Source organism: Amblyomma maculatum, unplaced genomic scaffold (assembly GCF_055883805.1).
Source record: "Amblyomma maculatum isolate TAMU_Amacu unplaced genomic scaffold, ASM5588380v1 scaffold_48, whole genome shotgun sequence".
Lineage (NCBI taxonomy): Eukaryota > Metazoa > Arthropoda > Arachnida > Ixodida > Ixodidae > Amblyomma > Amblyomma maculatum.
Genome location: NW_028146773.1, coordinates 348,096 through 366,297, shown reverse-complemented (window position 1 = coordinate 366,297; position 18,202 = coordinate 348,096). Strand labels below are relative to the sequence as shown.

Sequence of the window (18,202 nt, the reverse complement as noted above, 5' to 3'; positions counted from 1 at the left end):
ACAACGATGTCGGCATGTATCAGTGCGATCTTTGTCCTCCAGAAACTTGGCGGCCAAGAAGCATGAACATGTCTACGGTGTGCGACCTGTGCTCTACGCAGTTGAAATCATGATTCCTTGACGGGTGGTTGTAAGCGTGCGCTTTAAAATGCCGCAGAAAAAGCTCGGGTCTCAGCATTCAGTAAGAACATGTTCACAAGGCCATCGCTTGTTAAATGAGGACCCCTGATCAAGAATAAATGTTTTTCTCAGGCAACCAACTCATTATAGACACGGTCAGGAAGCGTGCAATAGGGCGAATTGGACTTGACCGCTTGTTCCCGAAAAGGGGCCAAAGTGAGACGCCAGGAAGCATCTCCAGCCCGACGTGCAGCCATGAACATGAATATTTTTTTAATTATCGGCCTCATCTGAAGCCACCCATCAGTTCTCTCTGTAAGAGCTGTAGAAATACGGGCTGTCTGGGCAGTATGCATTGACAATTAGATGCATCTAGTGAAGGCAGAACTTACTTCCACAGTGATACGTCTGTAGTTTATTTGAATTTTAAACAAAATGGAAACGAGTGAAGGCCTTTTTCAGAAAGACTATGCTTGTTTTGAGAACCATCGTGCTATATGAAAAATCAGAGGATTAAGCGCCGCTCAAAAAGGTGGGCAATGTTTCCAGCGCATTATCTGATAGTTATGTTTAATGTACGTAAGTGCGGAAGAAAAAATGATATTATTTTATTCAATCTAGTTAAGATACTTGCGGGTATATAACTTAAATTTACAAGAGTTTTTCATGGGTGCTTGTTATGCATATTATGAAAATGAAAGAATGTATGCAGTTAACATGCAGGCAGGCTTGTCGTGTCCGTCCCACTGTGCCAATGGCCATGTGATGACCCATACGCATTTTGTGTTCACAACCCCATTTTAGTTTCAGGTGGCTTCTCCAGCATAGAGCGCACATTGGGTGGTACTCGCCCTCAAGTACCCTGATATGAAGCGACGTGAACAGGATCTGGGCTCTGCAGCCCGCACTGGCGATCCGGAAGTTTAGCGCCGTTTTCAATGCGGCCAGCCTCTGAGTAGCAATTTATTACATAGTGCCCGGCTTCATGTAGGACATGCCATCAAATACTCCGCAAGCGAACATGGTGTAGACATGCAGGATCGCAGTTTCCAAGCTGTACCATAGCCCTCTTTGGCTGCAAGCGGTTTCATGGCGGTCATCCCATTTCACCTAGCTGTGATCTTAGAAACGTTCCAACGTCTGTACTGCATCTGTATCTATTCACTGACAGCAGACAGACGGGGAGCATGTGGACGCGCCGGCGCTCAAGCCCCGTTGAGGCTGACGTGGCACCTGGAAACATTTGAGCTGGACGCCATTCATACTTTAGGTGCCTTTTCCCACAGAACGTCCAGATTTATGTAGAAAATGCGATCAAGGTCCCTAGGAACGCAAGTGACCACTCCTTTCACTAGCCCCGCTAATGCCGATAGTTGGTTTTTGTGAATTGTTGGAATTTTCTTGACGAAATATTTCCCACATAGAGCACATCTACGTACTAACATATTTCTCTTATGTTGCATATGCCCTCAGATATAACACGAGAGATTCTTGCAGGAAATATATGAGAACCTTATTGTTCAACTATCTGTGTCCGTCGCTACGCGTCAGCCATCGGATAAGTATATTCGAGACTAGAAGACAGCCGATATTTGAAGTATTATCGCACAGTTCGATACACTTCCGCATGTCAGTCTCTGCGCGAACACGTAATTAAAATTGGCTGTTATTTAAAAAAAAGAATTACTATCACTCATTGATCTATGTGTTCGCCTTGTATGCATTCGAGGCGATGCAAGCAGCCACGGGTATGCTATTGCCACGAAACCTTCAAAACAGCATTTGTTGTTTTTTAACAGCCACCAGCATGCGGCGTTATCACTGTGACTCTGGATCGCGCATCAGTTCTGCATTCTTTGTTTGTTAATGCTCGATATCGCGAGAAGCACTTTTATCAGTTTAGTTGTAGCGCAAGATGCACCGAGTTCTGTCTCGAAGATTCCGGCCACTCGTGTGTCTTTCTACAATGTTCCAGCTTGTGCTTGTAGCACTTGCGACATTATCTAGATTGTTTTCAGCAGCCTTTAAATTGAGCGTTGACGAGCGCGACGGGCATTATTTGTTCGACGATCGACGAGCACGTTTGTTGCTATCGCCGCCGCAGAGTTGCTTAGTTCTTTTGCGGGCGCAAGTCAGGCCAATTTAGAGTTTCTTCAGTGCAATCACCGACTCTTGAGTTGTATCATTGACCCTGGTCGCCACCACCTGACATCTTGTGGAGGTGCTGCCCTTGATCCTTCAAGCGAAGACCTCAGCCTAGTTCCTGTCGCCCTGGAAGACCAGCCTACAGGTCACCGAGCCAGCCACTGACTCCAAGGCCTACAACCCGAACACGGTCTGCCTGACCCCGTTCTACTCCGGAAGGCATCAACTTTAGAAATGGCCCAGTCAACGACACCAGTCATCTCAGTGCAGCCCAGGGAGCCGCCAATCTTTCTAGGTTTGCCCAGGGAAGATGCGGAAGACTAGATGAACCTTTTCGACCATGTGGCAGAATTCAACGGCTGGAACGACGCCGGGAAACTCAGGCAAGTCTACTTTGTTCTTCAAGCACATGCCCGAGTTTGGCTCAAAAATCATAAGGCATCTATGAAGGATTGGGAGATTTTCGCCGCGCCGACCCTAACATGACCGAAGGTGAGAGAGTCAAATTTTTAATGCAAGACGTTAAACAATCACTTTTTGCAGGTCTTGTCCGAAATCCGCCACACATCGTTGCGGAATTTAAAAGGAAAGCGTCTACCATCGGGCAGACGTTGGAAACCCGGATGCGCCACTACGAGCGACCACTTCAACCGGACTACTCAAGCCACTGCACCTGAGCATCTGCAAGCGGAGAAAATCTTCGGGACCTCATCCGGGAGATCGTGCGAGAGGAGCTCCGCCGATGGCTGCCATCATCACAACAACCCCAGGAGGCGAGGCTCGCGGACATCGTACGTCAAGAAGAAGAAGCACTGGGCGTTCTTCAAGCGATGACTCCGACGACTCCAGTGCATGAATCAGCAGCGATGAACTATGCTGCTGCATTACGTCGTCCTGCACCCCCACGCGACCTCCCAAGCCCTCGTCGCTACCATCCTGCCCCCGAAAGCCGCCCCGTGACCCGCGCCCTCCAAGTCTACCAGCGATCTCCAAGCCCCAGTAAATGCGATGCCTGGAGGACATTTAACAACCGACCGCTCTGCTTCAATGGTGGTGAAGCAGGACACATCGTCCGTCACTGCCCGTATAGGCGGATCAGCCTCCGTGGTTTCACGGTGATGCCCCACGACCCTGTCCTGGCGAGCGACCACAGGAAGTCAACATCTTCCTGAGCAGCGGAGAGCACTCGTCGCCAAGGCGTATCTCCCGCTCCCCATCACCGTACAATGCCCGATTTGCGTCGCCGGGCAGCGGTTACGTGCAAGGACGGTCTCCTAGCCCTCGTAGGGGAAACCAAAGGCAGCAACCTTTGGAGGTGAGGTTGCTCAACGGCGAAAGGACGAAGATCCTCCGCCGCCGACGACCACTAACGACGACGCAACCATTTCGTCGCCGCTCCACACGACGACATCGACGACTACACGACGAGAATGCGAGCCGACACCGCCGTCCAGCGAAATAACAATGGTATGCCCCTGCCATGATCTGAAGAAACGACGGAGCCGAGATCGGACACCAAGGCCCGCTTGCAATGCGAGGACGCGAATACGCGACCTTGAAGTTGATGTCGACGGTCGCAGAGTCACTGCCCTAGTAGACACCGGAGCTGACTATTCAGTCATCAGTGGACTTATAGGTCTCAGCCCAGGAAAGTTACCACCGCTTCGGATGGTCCGCTGATTTGCATAGCAGGTGGCAACCTGAATACTCCATCGGAACGATGCACTGCAAGAATAACCGTAAATGGGCGTACTTAAAGCACCAGCTTTGTGGTCTTGCAGCAGTGCTCCCGAAATGTGATTTTAGGCATGGACTTCCTAAATGAACATAGGGCTATCATCGACCTTCGATCCAAGCTCATCAAGCTCTCTGCACACAAAGCCATACCTGCTACGACGACTTCGACGCAACACGTCGCTCTAAACGTCCTAGACGGAGAACTGACCGTGCCGCCACGATGAAGAGTCGCAGTCAGCGTAGGTAGCGCAGACATCGAAATCGCATAAGGCATCGTCGAAGAAAACATCCCATTGCTCTTGGTACGAGGCGTCAGCATCGCAAGAGGCATCGCGAAATTCCGGAGAGGACAAGCTCAGGTGCGATTACAAACTTCACCGAAGAATACCGGCATCTCAACATAGGCACGACGATCGCTTTTCTCGAAGAATTACGAATTTCAAAGACTTATTCGCCCTCCACAACCAACCACTGGAAGACGCACCGGACCTATTCCGTCAGACCAGAGTGGACATCAACCTGACATTAAGACATTAACCCACAGCAAGAAAGACCAGATTCGCAGTCTTCTTCGATGCTACAGGGCGTGCTTCTCGTTATAATCGAAGGTACGACAAAAACCACTGGCCAAGTACCGCATTTTACCGGACGAACACGCCCGACTTCTGCGCCAAAGCCCTTATCGTGTATCGCCGCGAGAATGGCAGGCCATTCGCGATCAAGTTGAGGAAATACTGCGTGATGACGTAATCCAGCCATCGAACAGCCTCTGTGCGGCACTAGTTTTTTTGGTGAAGAAGACGGCACACTTCGCTGCTGCGTTGATTACCGCCGCTTGAATAGCATAACTAAAAGGATATCTACCCGCTTCAACACATCGACGATACTCTCGACCGCCTCTGCAATGCAAGGTACTTCTTATCGATGGACGTGAAGAGCGGATATTGGCAAATTGAGGTCGACGAAAGAGATCGCAAGAAGACCGCATTCATCACACCGGACGGCCTTTTTGGCCTTCTGGCCTCTTCTCCGCACTAGCCACGTTGTACCGAGTAATGGACACTGTCCTGGCAGACTTGAAGTGGCAAATTTGTTTGGTATATTTGGATAACGTTGTTGTCTACTCGTCACACTTTGAAGACCACCTAAAACGACTTCAGACAGCGCTGGAAACCATCAAGTCATCGGGACTGACGCTAAAAGCAGAGAAGTACCACTTCGCCTACGAAGAACTGCGGTTCCTAGGTCGCATCGTTATTAAGGATGGAGTTCGCCCAGACCCGGCGAAAACAGCTGCAATCACACAATTCCCTCCGCCTGTCGACAAGAAAGCTGTGTGCCTATTCTTTGGGTTGTGCGCTTATTATCGACAATTTGTCAGGAACATTTTGCGCGTCGCCAAACCGTTGACACAGCTCACAAAGGCTGACGTACCTTTTAAATGGGAAGCGCCGCAAGGAGAAGCCTTTGACGAACTCCACGTCGCCTGTGTTGCCCCTGTACTTGGCCACTTTGATGAAAACGCCGAGACCGAAATTCACACCTACGCCAGCAGTGTGGGCCTAGGAGCCGTTCTCTTCCAGAAGAGTGCCGGAAAGGAGAAAGTAATCGCCTAAGCTAGCAGGCCACTCACAAAAGCCGAAGTCAAATACTCGACAACCGAGAAGGAGTACGCTCGAGCACGATTTGAAGGTTATCGCGCGAGCGTCGACCAGCCTAGTACTCCAGGCACCTGGCGGCCGGGTTCGGAACAGGAAAAATCATGATTTCGCACTCTTGTCTCCTTCGTTCCCTGTCCCAAACAACAACAGTCACCCACGCGACAAACTCACTGCCCTTACTCTCTATTCTAAACTTTCCATTTATTGCGATGAAGTGTCCAATTTCAGATAATACCAAAGGATACGTCGTGCGCACTACGATCACGGCCTGTTCGCAGAACCAAAAAAAAAAGAAAGAAACTGATAGCCCAGCAGGGAGTGACGGGTGCTGAAGGAACAGCAAATAGAGTGAGGGAAGCTGGCCTGATACCTCCCTCGTCTCGGCAGAGAATTCTGGGCCATGGCGCTGTTCACGTTTCCACTAGACGCTCGCGCGATAACCCGCTAACCTTCAAATTGCGCTCGACTGTACCTCGCGATCATCTGGGCCACTTCTAAGTTTTCTCCATACCTATACGGCCGACAATTGAAGGTGGTAGGCGACCATCAGGCGCTTTGCTGGCTGGCTAATTTGAAAGATCCCTCCGGCCGCCTTGCCAGATGGAGCAGACGGCTTCAAGAACTTGACTTGACTGTAGTCTATAAGTCGGGCCGAAAGCATTCTGACGCAGACTGCTCATCACGCGCTCCCTTCGATGTTCCCCCGAAGGATGATGATGACGACTCCTTTTTGTGACCGGTAAGCGCCAGCAGTTTCGCAGAACAACAGCGATCAGACCCTCAGCTGAAAGCGCTAGCCGATTATTTCGAAGGAAAGACCGCTCCCCCTCGGGGTGTGTTAAGGCGACATATAGGCAACCTGCAGTGGCCAGGCGGCGCTAGTAAAGTGCAGCGTTCAGCGCCGCGAACGGCGGTGCCGGGTAGTCTGAGGCGGCCGGCGCGGTCGGGTTGCATTCGCGTTGTACGGCGAGAAGCATCTAGGCTCTCGTTTTCTGCGGTTTTAAGGCAATCGAATGTCTTCAGAGCTACTTCCGAAAACCAATACTGGTGAAATGACATCACCTGTTCGAGAATGGGCATGTTGAGAACGTGAATGGTGTCGACGTCACCGCGAAGTGCGCGCTCCTCGAGACGGAACACCTGCGCGCACAACTTTGAATTTTTTGTAACGAAATTCATTGTCTCAGTGCATCAGTCGGATATGTGAAAATGAATTAAGAAATCATTTATGAATGAAAAATGTTGTAAACGCAGCTCTTCATTTACCTGTCACACCTCATACCCAAACATTGAAAGGGCAGAAAGAACCTGAGAAGAGATTGATCGCCGTTAGTTATTTTTTGGTTCTTGCTGTTTGATTACAGCAGCATAATTTCCTCGCAGGTTCGCTTTACAGTTTAATGCCATGACGAACACTCATGTTCGGGGTGCACCTTTCGACAGTGCTGCGGAGGTTACAGGAGGCAGGGTGCGGTACACGCTACGGATGTCGTGGCGATTGCAAGCAGTGTGCGGTTGTAGCGTGCGTCATCAACGAAACCTGAAATTTAGTCGCGGAGGTCCAGACCTCCGTCCCATAGGCCTGCGTGCCGGGGGCGGGAGTAGGGGGCCACCTACATCGTTGGAAAACTACAGCTGTTTACAACAACAACTGGCATGCATTTTGTACCTCCGTAGCTCAAGCTTGCGGAAAGCCGGCGGGAAAGGCTGACACTCAACGGCAAACCTTCCGTAATTGAGGTCGTTAAAATAGGATTTTTTACTCTTGCTACTAATGATGGAACGGTCTATCGTCTGGGACAACAAACTCTTGAGCAGCTTGAGCAGTCGGTGCAAGAAATGCCTGGGGCGGATCAATATAACGAAGTTGCATGCTCCGCGTACACAGTATCACGGGCCGCCACACTCCGCCAGTTCGACTTTTTCAGCCCCCTAAGAACTAATTTACAGATAAATATGCTTATTCAAATCTGTAATATGAAGTTTTGAACATATTTTGGCTTTGTGGTTCCGAATAGACACCGTATTAGAAGTCCGGTTCACAGATCCACGAGTATTTTTCATTTATTTCGCCTCTGATGAAACGCGGCTGGCATTCGATGCTGCGGCTGCGCGACTGTGTTGCTTTCCTGAACGTTACATCCTTTAAAAGGACAATGCCACTCGATCTTGCACATCATATACCAGTACACGCCAGATTTTACAACGTGGAGCACGTACTGAGGACAGTGCCCCAACCAGCGTGCGACTCCCGAGTCAGACGTTTATGCCGCTTCCTCCCCTAAATTTTAGCTCCTTGGCGTCTGCACGTCATTGTCCATTCATAACAAAACGAATTCCAGTTACATTACTCTCTCGCAGCCACTATCCACCTCTCTCATCATTCTCCCCAGGTTCTCCCAGCAAGCGGTATGCTTAGGTTTCCTTCACGATTGTGGCAGTCTTTCTCGCCGCCCCTGCGCTTATTTTTATTCTTGTTCACTTCCGTGGTAGTCGAAGCATCGCACGAGACCATTGAAGTCACTAAATGAGTAAATTACACTCACTTGGATAACAAAAAGCGAACGCAGAAGGAACACAGCGGCCGCAACATACACGGCGTCAGCTTATGCGCCGCCTCAGTATTAGCCCAGTCGGCCGCTAGGTGGCGCCACAGATCTCACAAACTTCATTGCAGGTTGCCTATATCATCGTTCGTGTTAAGCAATGGCCTCCTCGCGTAGAAGAACTTCGCACCCAACAGGACCGCGCAACTTCTTGTAGTGCCTAAAAATCTCCGGCAGGAAATCTGCAGGCGTTGCATGATGAGCCCACAGCAGGCCGTCTCTGATTTGAACGCACGTTGTGTTGAATCCAGAAGAAGTACTACTGGCTGCGACTGCCTGCCGAAGTTGCTCACTACGTGAAGACATGTCGCGAGTGCCAACGACGCAAGACGCCGCCTATCAGACCAGTAGGACTACTAAACCAGATTCCGCCCCGAGACCTGCCCTTTCAGCAAATCGGGATGAATCACCTCGGCCCTATTCCAGCTTCGTCTATGGACAACAAGTGGATCATGATGGCCACTGAATACCTTACCCGTTACGCCGAAGCAAACGCACTGTCAAATATTACCGCGGCAGAAGTTGCCAAATGCTGTGTCGAACAAATTCTCTTGCGACACGGCGCCCCAGAAGGGCTCATCACAGACAGGGGAACGGCATTTACGGCAGAGTTGATGCAAGCCTTCCTGGAATACAGTCATACAAGCCATCAACGAACAACTGTGTACCATCCCCAGACCAATGGCCTTACGGAGCGCCTGAGCAAAACAATCGCGAACATGATCGCCATGTACGTCGACACTGAACACAAGACCTGGGAAGCCATCTTGCCCTACGTGATCTTCGCATATAACACGCCAGTCCTCGAGATGACCAGAGTGACTCCGTTCAAGCTTGTATACGGCAGGGTGCCCACGACGACGCTAACCAAAGAGGACGACTTTGACGTCGCCGCCTACCTGCAGCGTGCAGAGGAAGCCCGACGACTCGCACGGCTGCGTATTAAAGACCAACGGCGCACCGACACCCGACGATACAACTTACGACTACGCCACGCAGAGTACAATCCAGGAGACAGAGTGTGGGCTTGGACACTAATTCGCCGTCGCGGACTAAGTGAAAAGTTGTTGAGTCGATACTTTGGAACCTGCAAAATCATTCGCCGCATCGGACTACTGGACTGAAGACATTCCCGATGGAACGTCAGCATTACAACTGCGACGCGCACGCCCTGAAATTGTATATCTACGCCTGAAGCTACATTCCGCGCGTTAAAGAACCTGCGGTGTTTAAACTTTGTAATGTTTATGTTTAAGTTATGAAGGCAAGAAGCCAACAGTCGGCGAGGCCAAGAAAAGCATTGGGGATTGTATTTTATGTTTCTTTTTTTAATTTTACTTCGTTAATCAGATATCAGTAATGTAAGCTGTTCAGGGGAAATATAATTACACGCAAAGTAGAAGAAAAAACAACGTGCCGATAGTGGGAACCGAACTCACGACCTCCGAACATCGCGTCCGGTGCTCTTCCAACTGAGCTACATCGGCCGCTGTCCCCCGTTCTACTTTCTTGGGTATTAATGTTATCTGTATACGAACCTTGAGAGTGTTCACCAGCGCCACCCGCAACCATAGCGGTGGACGTGGAACGTCCTGTATTACCGCCAGCGTCACGTAGTACGTGATCAAGAGCGAGGGTGAAAGCTGTGCTAGAACCCTCTTACCCTATCTATGGCTTCAAGACTGCCAGAACCGAGACCCCCGTAAGCTACAAGAAGATAAATGAATGGAAAATGAGGGTGCTCGTTATAATACATGAAGGAAAGAAGCTAACAGTCGGCGAGGCCAAGGAAAGCATTGGGGATTGTATTTTACGTCTTTTTTTTAAATTTTACTCCGATAATCACATATATTAGTAATGTAATCTGTTCAGGGGAAAGATAATTATACGCAAACTAGAAGAAAAGACAACGTACCGATGGTGGGAACCGAACCCACGACTTCCGAATATCGCGGACGGTGCTCTTCCAACTGAGCTACATCGGCCGCAATCACCGACTCTTCATTTGTGTCATTGACCATGGTCACCACCACATGACACTATTGACCTCAGGAAACTTCCCATGAAAAATAAATGGCTCTTCTGTGTAGCAAAGCATTCGGCCAGCTCTCGGCGGTGGGAAAAATATTTTTTGTGGCTTTGTGATTAGAATTGAATTTTACGAGGCGCCAAAAGAAAGTTGTATCACCGGGACTTGGAGGACATTATTCGCTCGAACCCGGAAAAATTCTGAAAACTTCTAACGACCGGCGATAAGTCTTCGAATATTATCTGATTTGTTGAAATGCCAGTTCCGCGGTTCCATCAGACCAAAGCTGTGAGGCAATGAACTCTTACTTTTCTTCTGTTTTCAAAGGGGAACCTATTTAAAATATCCCTCCCTTCTCCATTTTTTCCATTTTTAGAGATGCTGCCTATTGCTATCACTTCCAATTATATTGTTATCCTTTTTGATAGGATTAATTAAGGTTTCAAGTGCTCCAGGACCAGATACCATAAAATCGAAGATATTGAAATGCACCAAGGACCTCTCAAGTCAAATTTTGCAGATAATGGTCGTGCAGTCGATTGCTACCGGCTCAAGTCCAGACGACTGGATGGTGGGTAGGGTATTTGCTGTTTTTAAGTTAGGTAAACGTTCCGATCTTTCCAACTACCGATCGATTTCATCGCATCCATTGCCTGTAAATTACTAGAGCACATCTTTTACTCGAGATATTGCATCCCACCTTTACTCCAACTGCTTCTTTTTTTCAAACAACCATGGCTTTCGATCCGGTTAATTCTGCGAAACCCATCTTGTCCGTTTCACTACCGATCTTAAACTAAATTTGGATTAGTCATTTCAGACTGACGTAATATATTTGGACTTTTCGAAAGCTTTCAACCATGTACCCAATCAGCGCCTTTTATTCAGACTTTCAAGCTTGTGTCTTGATCTCCTGATTGCAACATGGATTCGATCTTTCTGAACCGGTCGCCGTCACTTCACTGCTATTTATGCTGATATTTCGTCCCCAACTGGAGTTCCGTCCGGTGTTCCACAGGGCTCGGTACTCAGCTCACGTTTCTTTTTAATCTTTATAAATGATCTTCCTCAGCATTCTATCGTCCATTCGTCTTTTCGCAGAAGACTGCGTGTTGTACCGCCGCATAACAACCAACAATGATCAGCTGTCGCCGTCACTTCACTGCTATTGATGCTGATATTTCGTCCCCAACCGGAGTTCCGTCTTGTATTCCGCAGGGCTCGTTACTGAGCCCACTTTTCTTTTTAATATTTATAAATGATCTTCCTGCAGCATTCTATCGTCCGTTCGTCTTTTCGCAGAAGACTGCGTGTTGTACCGCCGCATAACAACCAACAATGATCAGCTGTCGCCGTCACTTCACTGCTATTGATGCTGATATTTCGTCCCCAACTGGAGTTCCGTCTGGTGTTCCGCAGGGCTCAGTACTCAGCCCAATTTTCTTTTTAATATTTATAAATGATCTTCCTGCAGCATTCTATCGTCCATTCGTCTTTTCGCAGAAGACTGCGTGTTGTACCGCCGCCTAACAACCAACAATGATCAGCTGTCGCCGTCACTTCACTGCTATTAATGCTGATATTTCGTCCCCAACTGGAGTTCCGTCTGGTGTTCCGCAGGGCTCGGTACTCAGCCCACTTTTCTTTTTAATCTTTTTAAATGATCTTCCTGCAACATTCTATCGTCCATTCGTCTTTTCGCAGAAGACTGCTTGTTGTACCGCCGCATAACAACCAACAATGATCAGCTGTTAGTCCAAGTTGACTTAAACCGATTGGAAGACTGGTGTTTCATATGGCAAATAACGTTTCACATAATCACGTGCAAATACATGCAAGAAAAACGCAAGCGCAATACCCTCAACTACAAATATTCATTGCACTCAATCAAACTTTCCCACGTGGAATCATGCAGGTATCTTGGAGTTATTATCAACAACAAATTCGCATGGTCCAAACACTTCACGAAGCATGCTGCCGAGGCATCGAAAACAGTCGGTTTTATCAGACGGCACCTCAATCTCTCTTTTCCTTCCATCCGAAGCTTAGCCTACAAAACGTTCGTCCTCACCAAGCTAGAATTTGCCTGCAGATTTGGAACACTAATCAAGCTTACCTAATTGATCATCTAGAAGTCGTAAAAATCCACGCAGCCGGTTTTATTTCATCAGGCTATGACACCCACTCCAGAGTTAGCAGCATACGTTTATCTCTCGACATCGAGCCTCTGCTACACAGGCGGAATGAAAGTCGTACGTTTGTCGCTTTTCTAGAAACTTTACTACTGTTTTCTTTCACTTCGGGACAACCTTCTGCTTCCACTCCTCCGATTCTCTAACCGTCGTTCCACCGCCATGAGCATTCTTTGCTTTTATGGCTCTATACCGCATTAACAAGTAATTTCTAACTGTTGCCATTTAAGGATGAAATTCGTTGCCACAATAAATTGTTACAGAACGTGATCCATGCACGTTTTGGCAGTTGTTGACATTCTACTTGGAAACCTGAAGCGAATTACTTTAATCTTCGCGCATTACCAAAGGCAAGGCGCCCGTGTGCTGTGCGATGTCAGTGCACGTTAAAGAACCCCAGGTGGTCGAAATTTTCGAAGTCCTCCACTACGGCGTCTCTCATAGCCTGAGTCGCTTTGGAACGTTAACCCCCCCCCCCCCCCCCCAAAAAAAAAAAAAAAGTAATGAGAAAATCATAAGGCAGACGAAATGGGAAAGAATACATAAGCCCTGCTTTAGGACATCAAGTGATAGCGGCCTGAAATCGCGAATTACTCAGCGCGGCGCAACATAAATCAAGAATTGATGTGTGGAAACCCATGGGTATAAACATATGCTGCTTTTTTGACTGCCAGAATTCACACTACCATGAAGGGCTAATTTATTTCAGTAAGACTATTCAACAAATTCAAGGAGTTGCCCAGAGTGAAAATGGTAAAATCTGAACATTTTAAAAGCATGTTTTTTTCATTAAACTGTCCCTTCATTTCTAATTGCCCAAGAAACTCAATATATACCAACATTAGGAAGACGGTAAGCGTGTTAATTTGATTTATTCAAGCTTAGCTTTAAAATCCTTCAGATGTTTAACACTTTTAGTTCTAGCACGCACAATATTAGATACTGGAATAGGGATGTTAAATTCTGTTTAGGACAATCAATCAAAATTTACTCTTCATAATGCTACTGATTTATCTAACGAAGGGACAGACAGGAATTTCAGAAAAAAGTTTGAAATAGTTCATACCTCCTTTACTGTATTCCACTGCTTGAATGTATGTCTTCTCCTCTTCCTTTTTCACGGTCATTGATACGTTCAACATCCTGCAAAATGAGTTTCGTTTTATTGAAAGTATGATGCAATAGGCAGTTCATTTAGTTTTAGGACCGCGCTGATTACAATGTGATACCAGAGGTAACAATTTTATATGTTGGGGGTAGACTTCGCATTGTTTGGTGAGCCCCGTGTTTTGCCGTCCAGGAACTGCACTCTCAGGCATGGAGAATGTTTTCTGGAATTCAATGAGAGATTTTTATATGCTTTGGCATTCTTCACTTCGAGAACTCTTCGCTGCCCCTCTGGTGTGTTTTGTGGGGCCTAGCACAGCACACAAAAGTCTGTTTTTTTTTTCTAAATTAAAGGTCTTAACACGCGTGCTGTAGATTTGGTAGGACGCTTTATACCCTCTACATTAAAATTTGCGTTGATTGCCTGAACTGAGATTGTAGGCCATTTCAAGCACAGCTGAAAAGTATTTTTCTTAGCATCTGCAGGAAGGCATTGAGCAGACAGTTCTCTTGGAAATATAGCAGAAATAAATATTGTCTCGTTATTATCTCTCAATCACTTTCTGACCAAACATATTTGCGGTATTAGAATTTTGCTAAATATCAAAAGAAAACTACCTTCTTTAACTACCTTCGTAATGTCCCATTTATTTTCAGACATTTTGAGCGGAACTGTCTTTCCAACATCTTCGAAATTATCTACCAAATGCGAAAATATCGCAAAACAGACATACACAAGGATTACTGCATCTGCAGAGGATAAATATATAGGAAGCCACATTTGATGTCGAAGGTCAACATTTTTATTTATTCTTGCATACATGATTTTACTGTTTTTTCAGTAACAAAAGCCTTGCTATTTCATTACACAAATAAGCAAGGGCGACGACAAAGAAATAAATCGGCAGTAGCATTACCGCTTCGCCAAATGCTCAACATGCCCTTCTTGAAAACGTTTCCTTAAATTTGAAAAGAATGGTGTGTTCAGGATGATAAACAGGACTGATTTTAGAACCAGCAGCATATGATATGGACTACAATTACTAGCTGGTAGTAAAGGATTCATTTCTGGACGTGGAAAACTTTCCCATCCTATAAACTATGCTACACAAAAATACTCCCTAGGAAACATTGAAGTAGCCCTGTCTAGGTACCTCAGCGGTTAAGACGACCGGCTACTGAACCTGACTGCTCTGCTTTGAATCCCCACTTCCATGACTCTATTTGGGATTCAGGAAAAACGACTTCTCTCACAGCCCCAGTCGATTTGGGATGTGAAACCCCACAAACCAACGAACCACTTCGACCGCGTAAACGCCTTAAAAATTGGTCGTTTGGAAACGAAAGGGCAGTATGCCTTACATTTCTCCTTGGACATGTGAACCACGCCCAAGGGATGAAGAAAGGGTGGGAGTGAAAGTGAGAGAACATGCACCACCTGAATAACCCGACAACCGGTGGCAGCGTTTCGATGGAGGGGACACGGAGAGCCATCCATGGGCTCGGTCACGTCAGTGCCCGTTAGTACTCTCCAGGTAGTCGAAATTACTCTCTGGATCTCAACTAAATAATCTAGTTCTACCAAATTCCTCTATGTCTTTGCATCGCGGTTGAGTTAATCATCGAGAATGCGTAACAAAGGTGGTTCGTTCCCGTTTCTCTAAACCAATTTTCATTTACATATTTATCGTGCACTGACATCACACCGCACATAGGGGTCTTTCCGTTTCACTTATAATGAAATGGAATGGGAAGCGAAATCATATGAAAAACCTTTTACGCTGCAAAATATACATTATTTTCCTGCTTAGAACACAAGATTGCGTTCCTACATTTTTACAACAAGGTTTCTCAATACTTTCTTACACCGATAGATACCGCAATCCTTTTCAAACTAATGGGTTGTATACGCTATGTTTTAATATCTCTAATGTGGCATAATAATGTCTTTGTGCAATTGAAGAACATTATTGTCACGTTTTCTTAATAACTATAAAATTAGTTTTTTTATCGGTTCACCAGTGGAATTGTACTCAAAATGGCCCGTTTTTATAAATTAGCTAAAGCGGTTTTATCGCTTTTAGATCATTTCATTAGGAATTGAAATAGAAGAGAGAGCATAAATCAATGCAGAACAAAGTCTGCTATCAGGTAGGGGCCCCGTTGGGTCCGGTGTAGTCAAAGCAGGCCAGACCTCGTAGGCTGGATGCGGGTCCAGCAATGAGGCCGAAATAGGGCTTAAGTGGGCTATCGACAAACGACCACATAGGCATCAATTGGGATCAATGCAGGCAGCCTTTATGATGCTGCCCACATTCCTCCTGCATTGTCAAATGTCCACATGCCTCCCACTTCCTCCGATTTCCCAACTTCGAACAGATTTGGGCAGCCGCTCTCGATGAAGGATCATTTTATAGTTCACTCTGCCTCTGACATGACATAGGACCGATAGTGGTTTCTGCAGCGGCAAGCCAAATTTGGGGTTATACATATTATTCCCAAAGGGGTCCCATGCTATAACTGAAGAGAAGTCCTAGTCCACACTCGCGTAATGCCGGGCATAATAAAGCAATTATTGTATACACGTCAGCTTTTTATAACAATTACAGCGTGACATCTCACAATAATTTCATATGATTATTAAACTTAAAGTGGTTCCTGCCCCGCATTGTTCAGGAGGTGAAGTTGTGTTCTGAATGGTAATGTTGTTACAACTGCAGGAAGACGGAAAATAAAATTCATAGGATGCTACTGCTTTGTAGCTCAGCCACTTCCACTGCCTGCTGCGGAAAGAGGAAAAAATAGAAAAAAAGGAAGAGGGAGAGAGAAGGTCGCTCGTCCCAACTTCTGTCGTCCGCCACCAAAGCGGTCGCGGGTGTTATGATGGCTTAGACAGTTACAACCACCGGTGGCAGGCTAGCGCCCGCCGTAACCACCGGAGGCCTGCCATTTCCTGCCCTGTAGGGCCTGGGGTAGCTGCCCTTCCACCTGTGGTAATGTTCCATGCCACCCTCCATATCACGGTAATGTTGTACGGACAGTTGCAAGACGTCCAGGGCGAGCCCTTACGAAGCAACAGTTGTCAATGGACAAGCCTGTTTTTCGCCTTACTACGATCTTTGTAGATCCCACAGAGATTCATTGTGGGGGCATCATTTGGCACCTATTAGAGCTTTCCCGCGAGGAATGCATATTTTGATTATATCTACCCTCAATTGTCCTCCTGCAACTGCCACCATCGACCACCATCGAAAGGAAGAAGAAGCGCCTGAGCTGATACGTGTCCGCTTAGAGCTCTGTGTTTTTATCTTGTTTCGCCTATTAACTGTCGTTTTGTGTGGGTAGGACAGTGCCCTCCGTAAGAACGAATGACGAAGACGCCCCTGTGGAGCGATTTCCGACTCGGTGGGCCCTTTCTCAAGTAAGAAAGTCCAACCGGATCCCTCAGGCGCAGGCTAGGCTTAGCTCGGCGTTGCCGAGCGAGGCTGGGCTACGCGCCTGCATGGATTCTGCTCCGCCGACGACAGGTGTGCGGATTTCCACTGTGTTACAACCTGGCGCAACATCCACGTCCACGCAATCATCAACGCTTACATGCCCCCAGTCTGCTTCGTCTTCGGATGGAACGACTTCGGCTTGTCCCATGGATTGCACCGCCGCCTCGGTGCCTGTAGCCCTCCCTCAAGGAACTGTGCCCGTCGCACCGATTCAGTGTTCCCTTCCAAGGCCAACTACAGCGTGTCAGCCCCTGACACCACCACAGATGCCGCCAGTGAGTCGAGCCTCGCTTCCACTTGCTGCTAACTCGTTCCGCGTCACCATCAAGCCTACATTGCGCTTTGATATAACGACTATCCCTCCCCGGTGTGTCCAAGCCACAATTGACCAAGTTCTAGGTTCTACTAACTACTGTGGATTTGTCGTCCATCGCCCATCGAACACCATTACGGTGAACTTGCCATCCTTGGTGGACGCCCAGAAAATGTGTGCAGGCACAGATTCTTGGGAGTAATTATTGACCACCGACTATCTTGGTCGAAACATATTGCTATGGTGAAGAAGAGGCTAATTATATTTTTGCCATGTACTTCGTTACATAGCTGGCATCAAATGGGGTCCAACTGAGCGCTCCTTAATACGCCTTTACGAGGCTCTGTTTGTTGGCTACATCCGGTACAGTCTCCCAGTACTCTCTAGTATGAGCATTTCCTGCTTGCGGACTTTAGAGAGCGTGCAAGCGCAGGCACTGAAAATATGCCTTGGACTGCCCAGATGCACCTCTAACAAAGGCACAATTGAAGAGGCACACGCTCGCCCAATGTCCATATACTTGTCACACGAACCACTTCGTGTATATTTACGAGCACTTACAAGACACCGTTTTCACCCACTCAGCAAGATTCTGAATGAGAGGCCGGACTGCAGTTTTACAACTGCACTCCGCTGCCATCAGTCGCAAGTACCGACAGGATATGCCCTCCCATATCATCCCACCCAACCACCATGGACGATGGATAAACCTTTTGTGCACCTTCGTGTTCCCGGAATACTAAAGAAATCAATGGTACCAATTAGTGGACTCAAACAACTTACTCTGGCACACAT

The 18,202-nt window shown here is 47.3% G+C and overlaps 1 protein-coding gene across 1 annotated transcript in view; it reads right to left on the bottom strand.

Annotated features, from left to right (window-relative positions):
• The window catches only part of LOC146170778 (uncharacterized), a 103,530-nt gene that overhangs the window by 52,344 nt on the left and 32,984 nt on the right, over positions 1-18,202 (bottom strand). Inside the window, exon 2 of the mRNA XM_084586783.1 lies at positions 13,557-13,633. Within this exon, the coding sequence (XP_084442909.1) occupies positions 13,557-13,632 (76 nt within the window). The 5' untranslated portion in view covers position 13,633. The remainder of the gene's footprint in view (positions 1-13,556; positions 13,634-18,202) is intronic.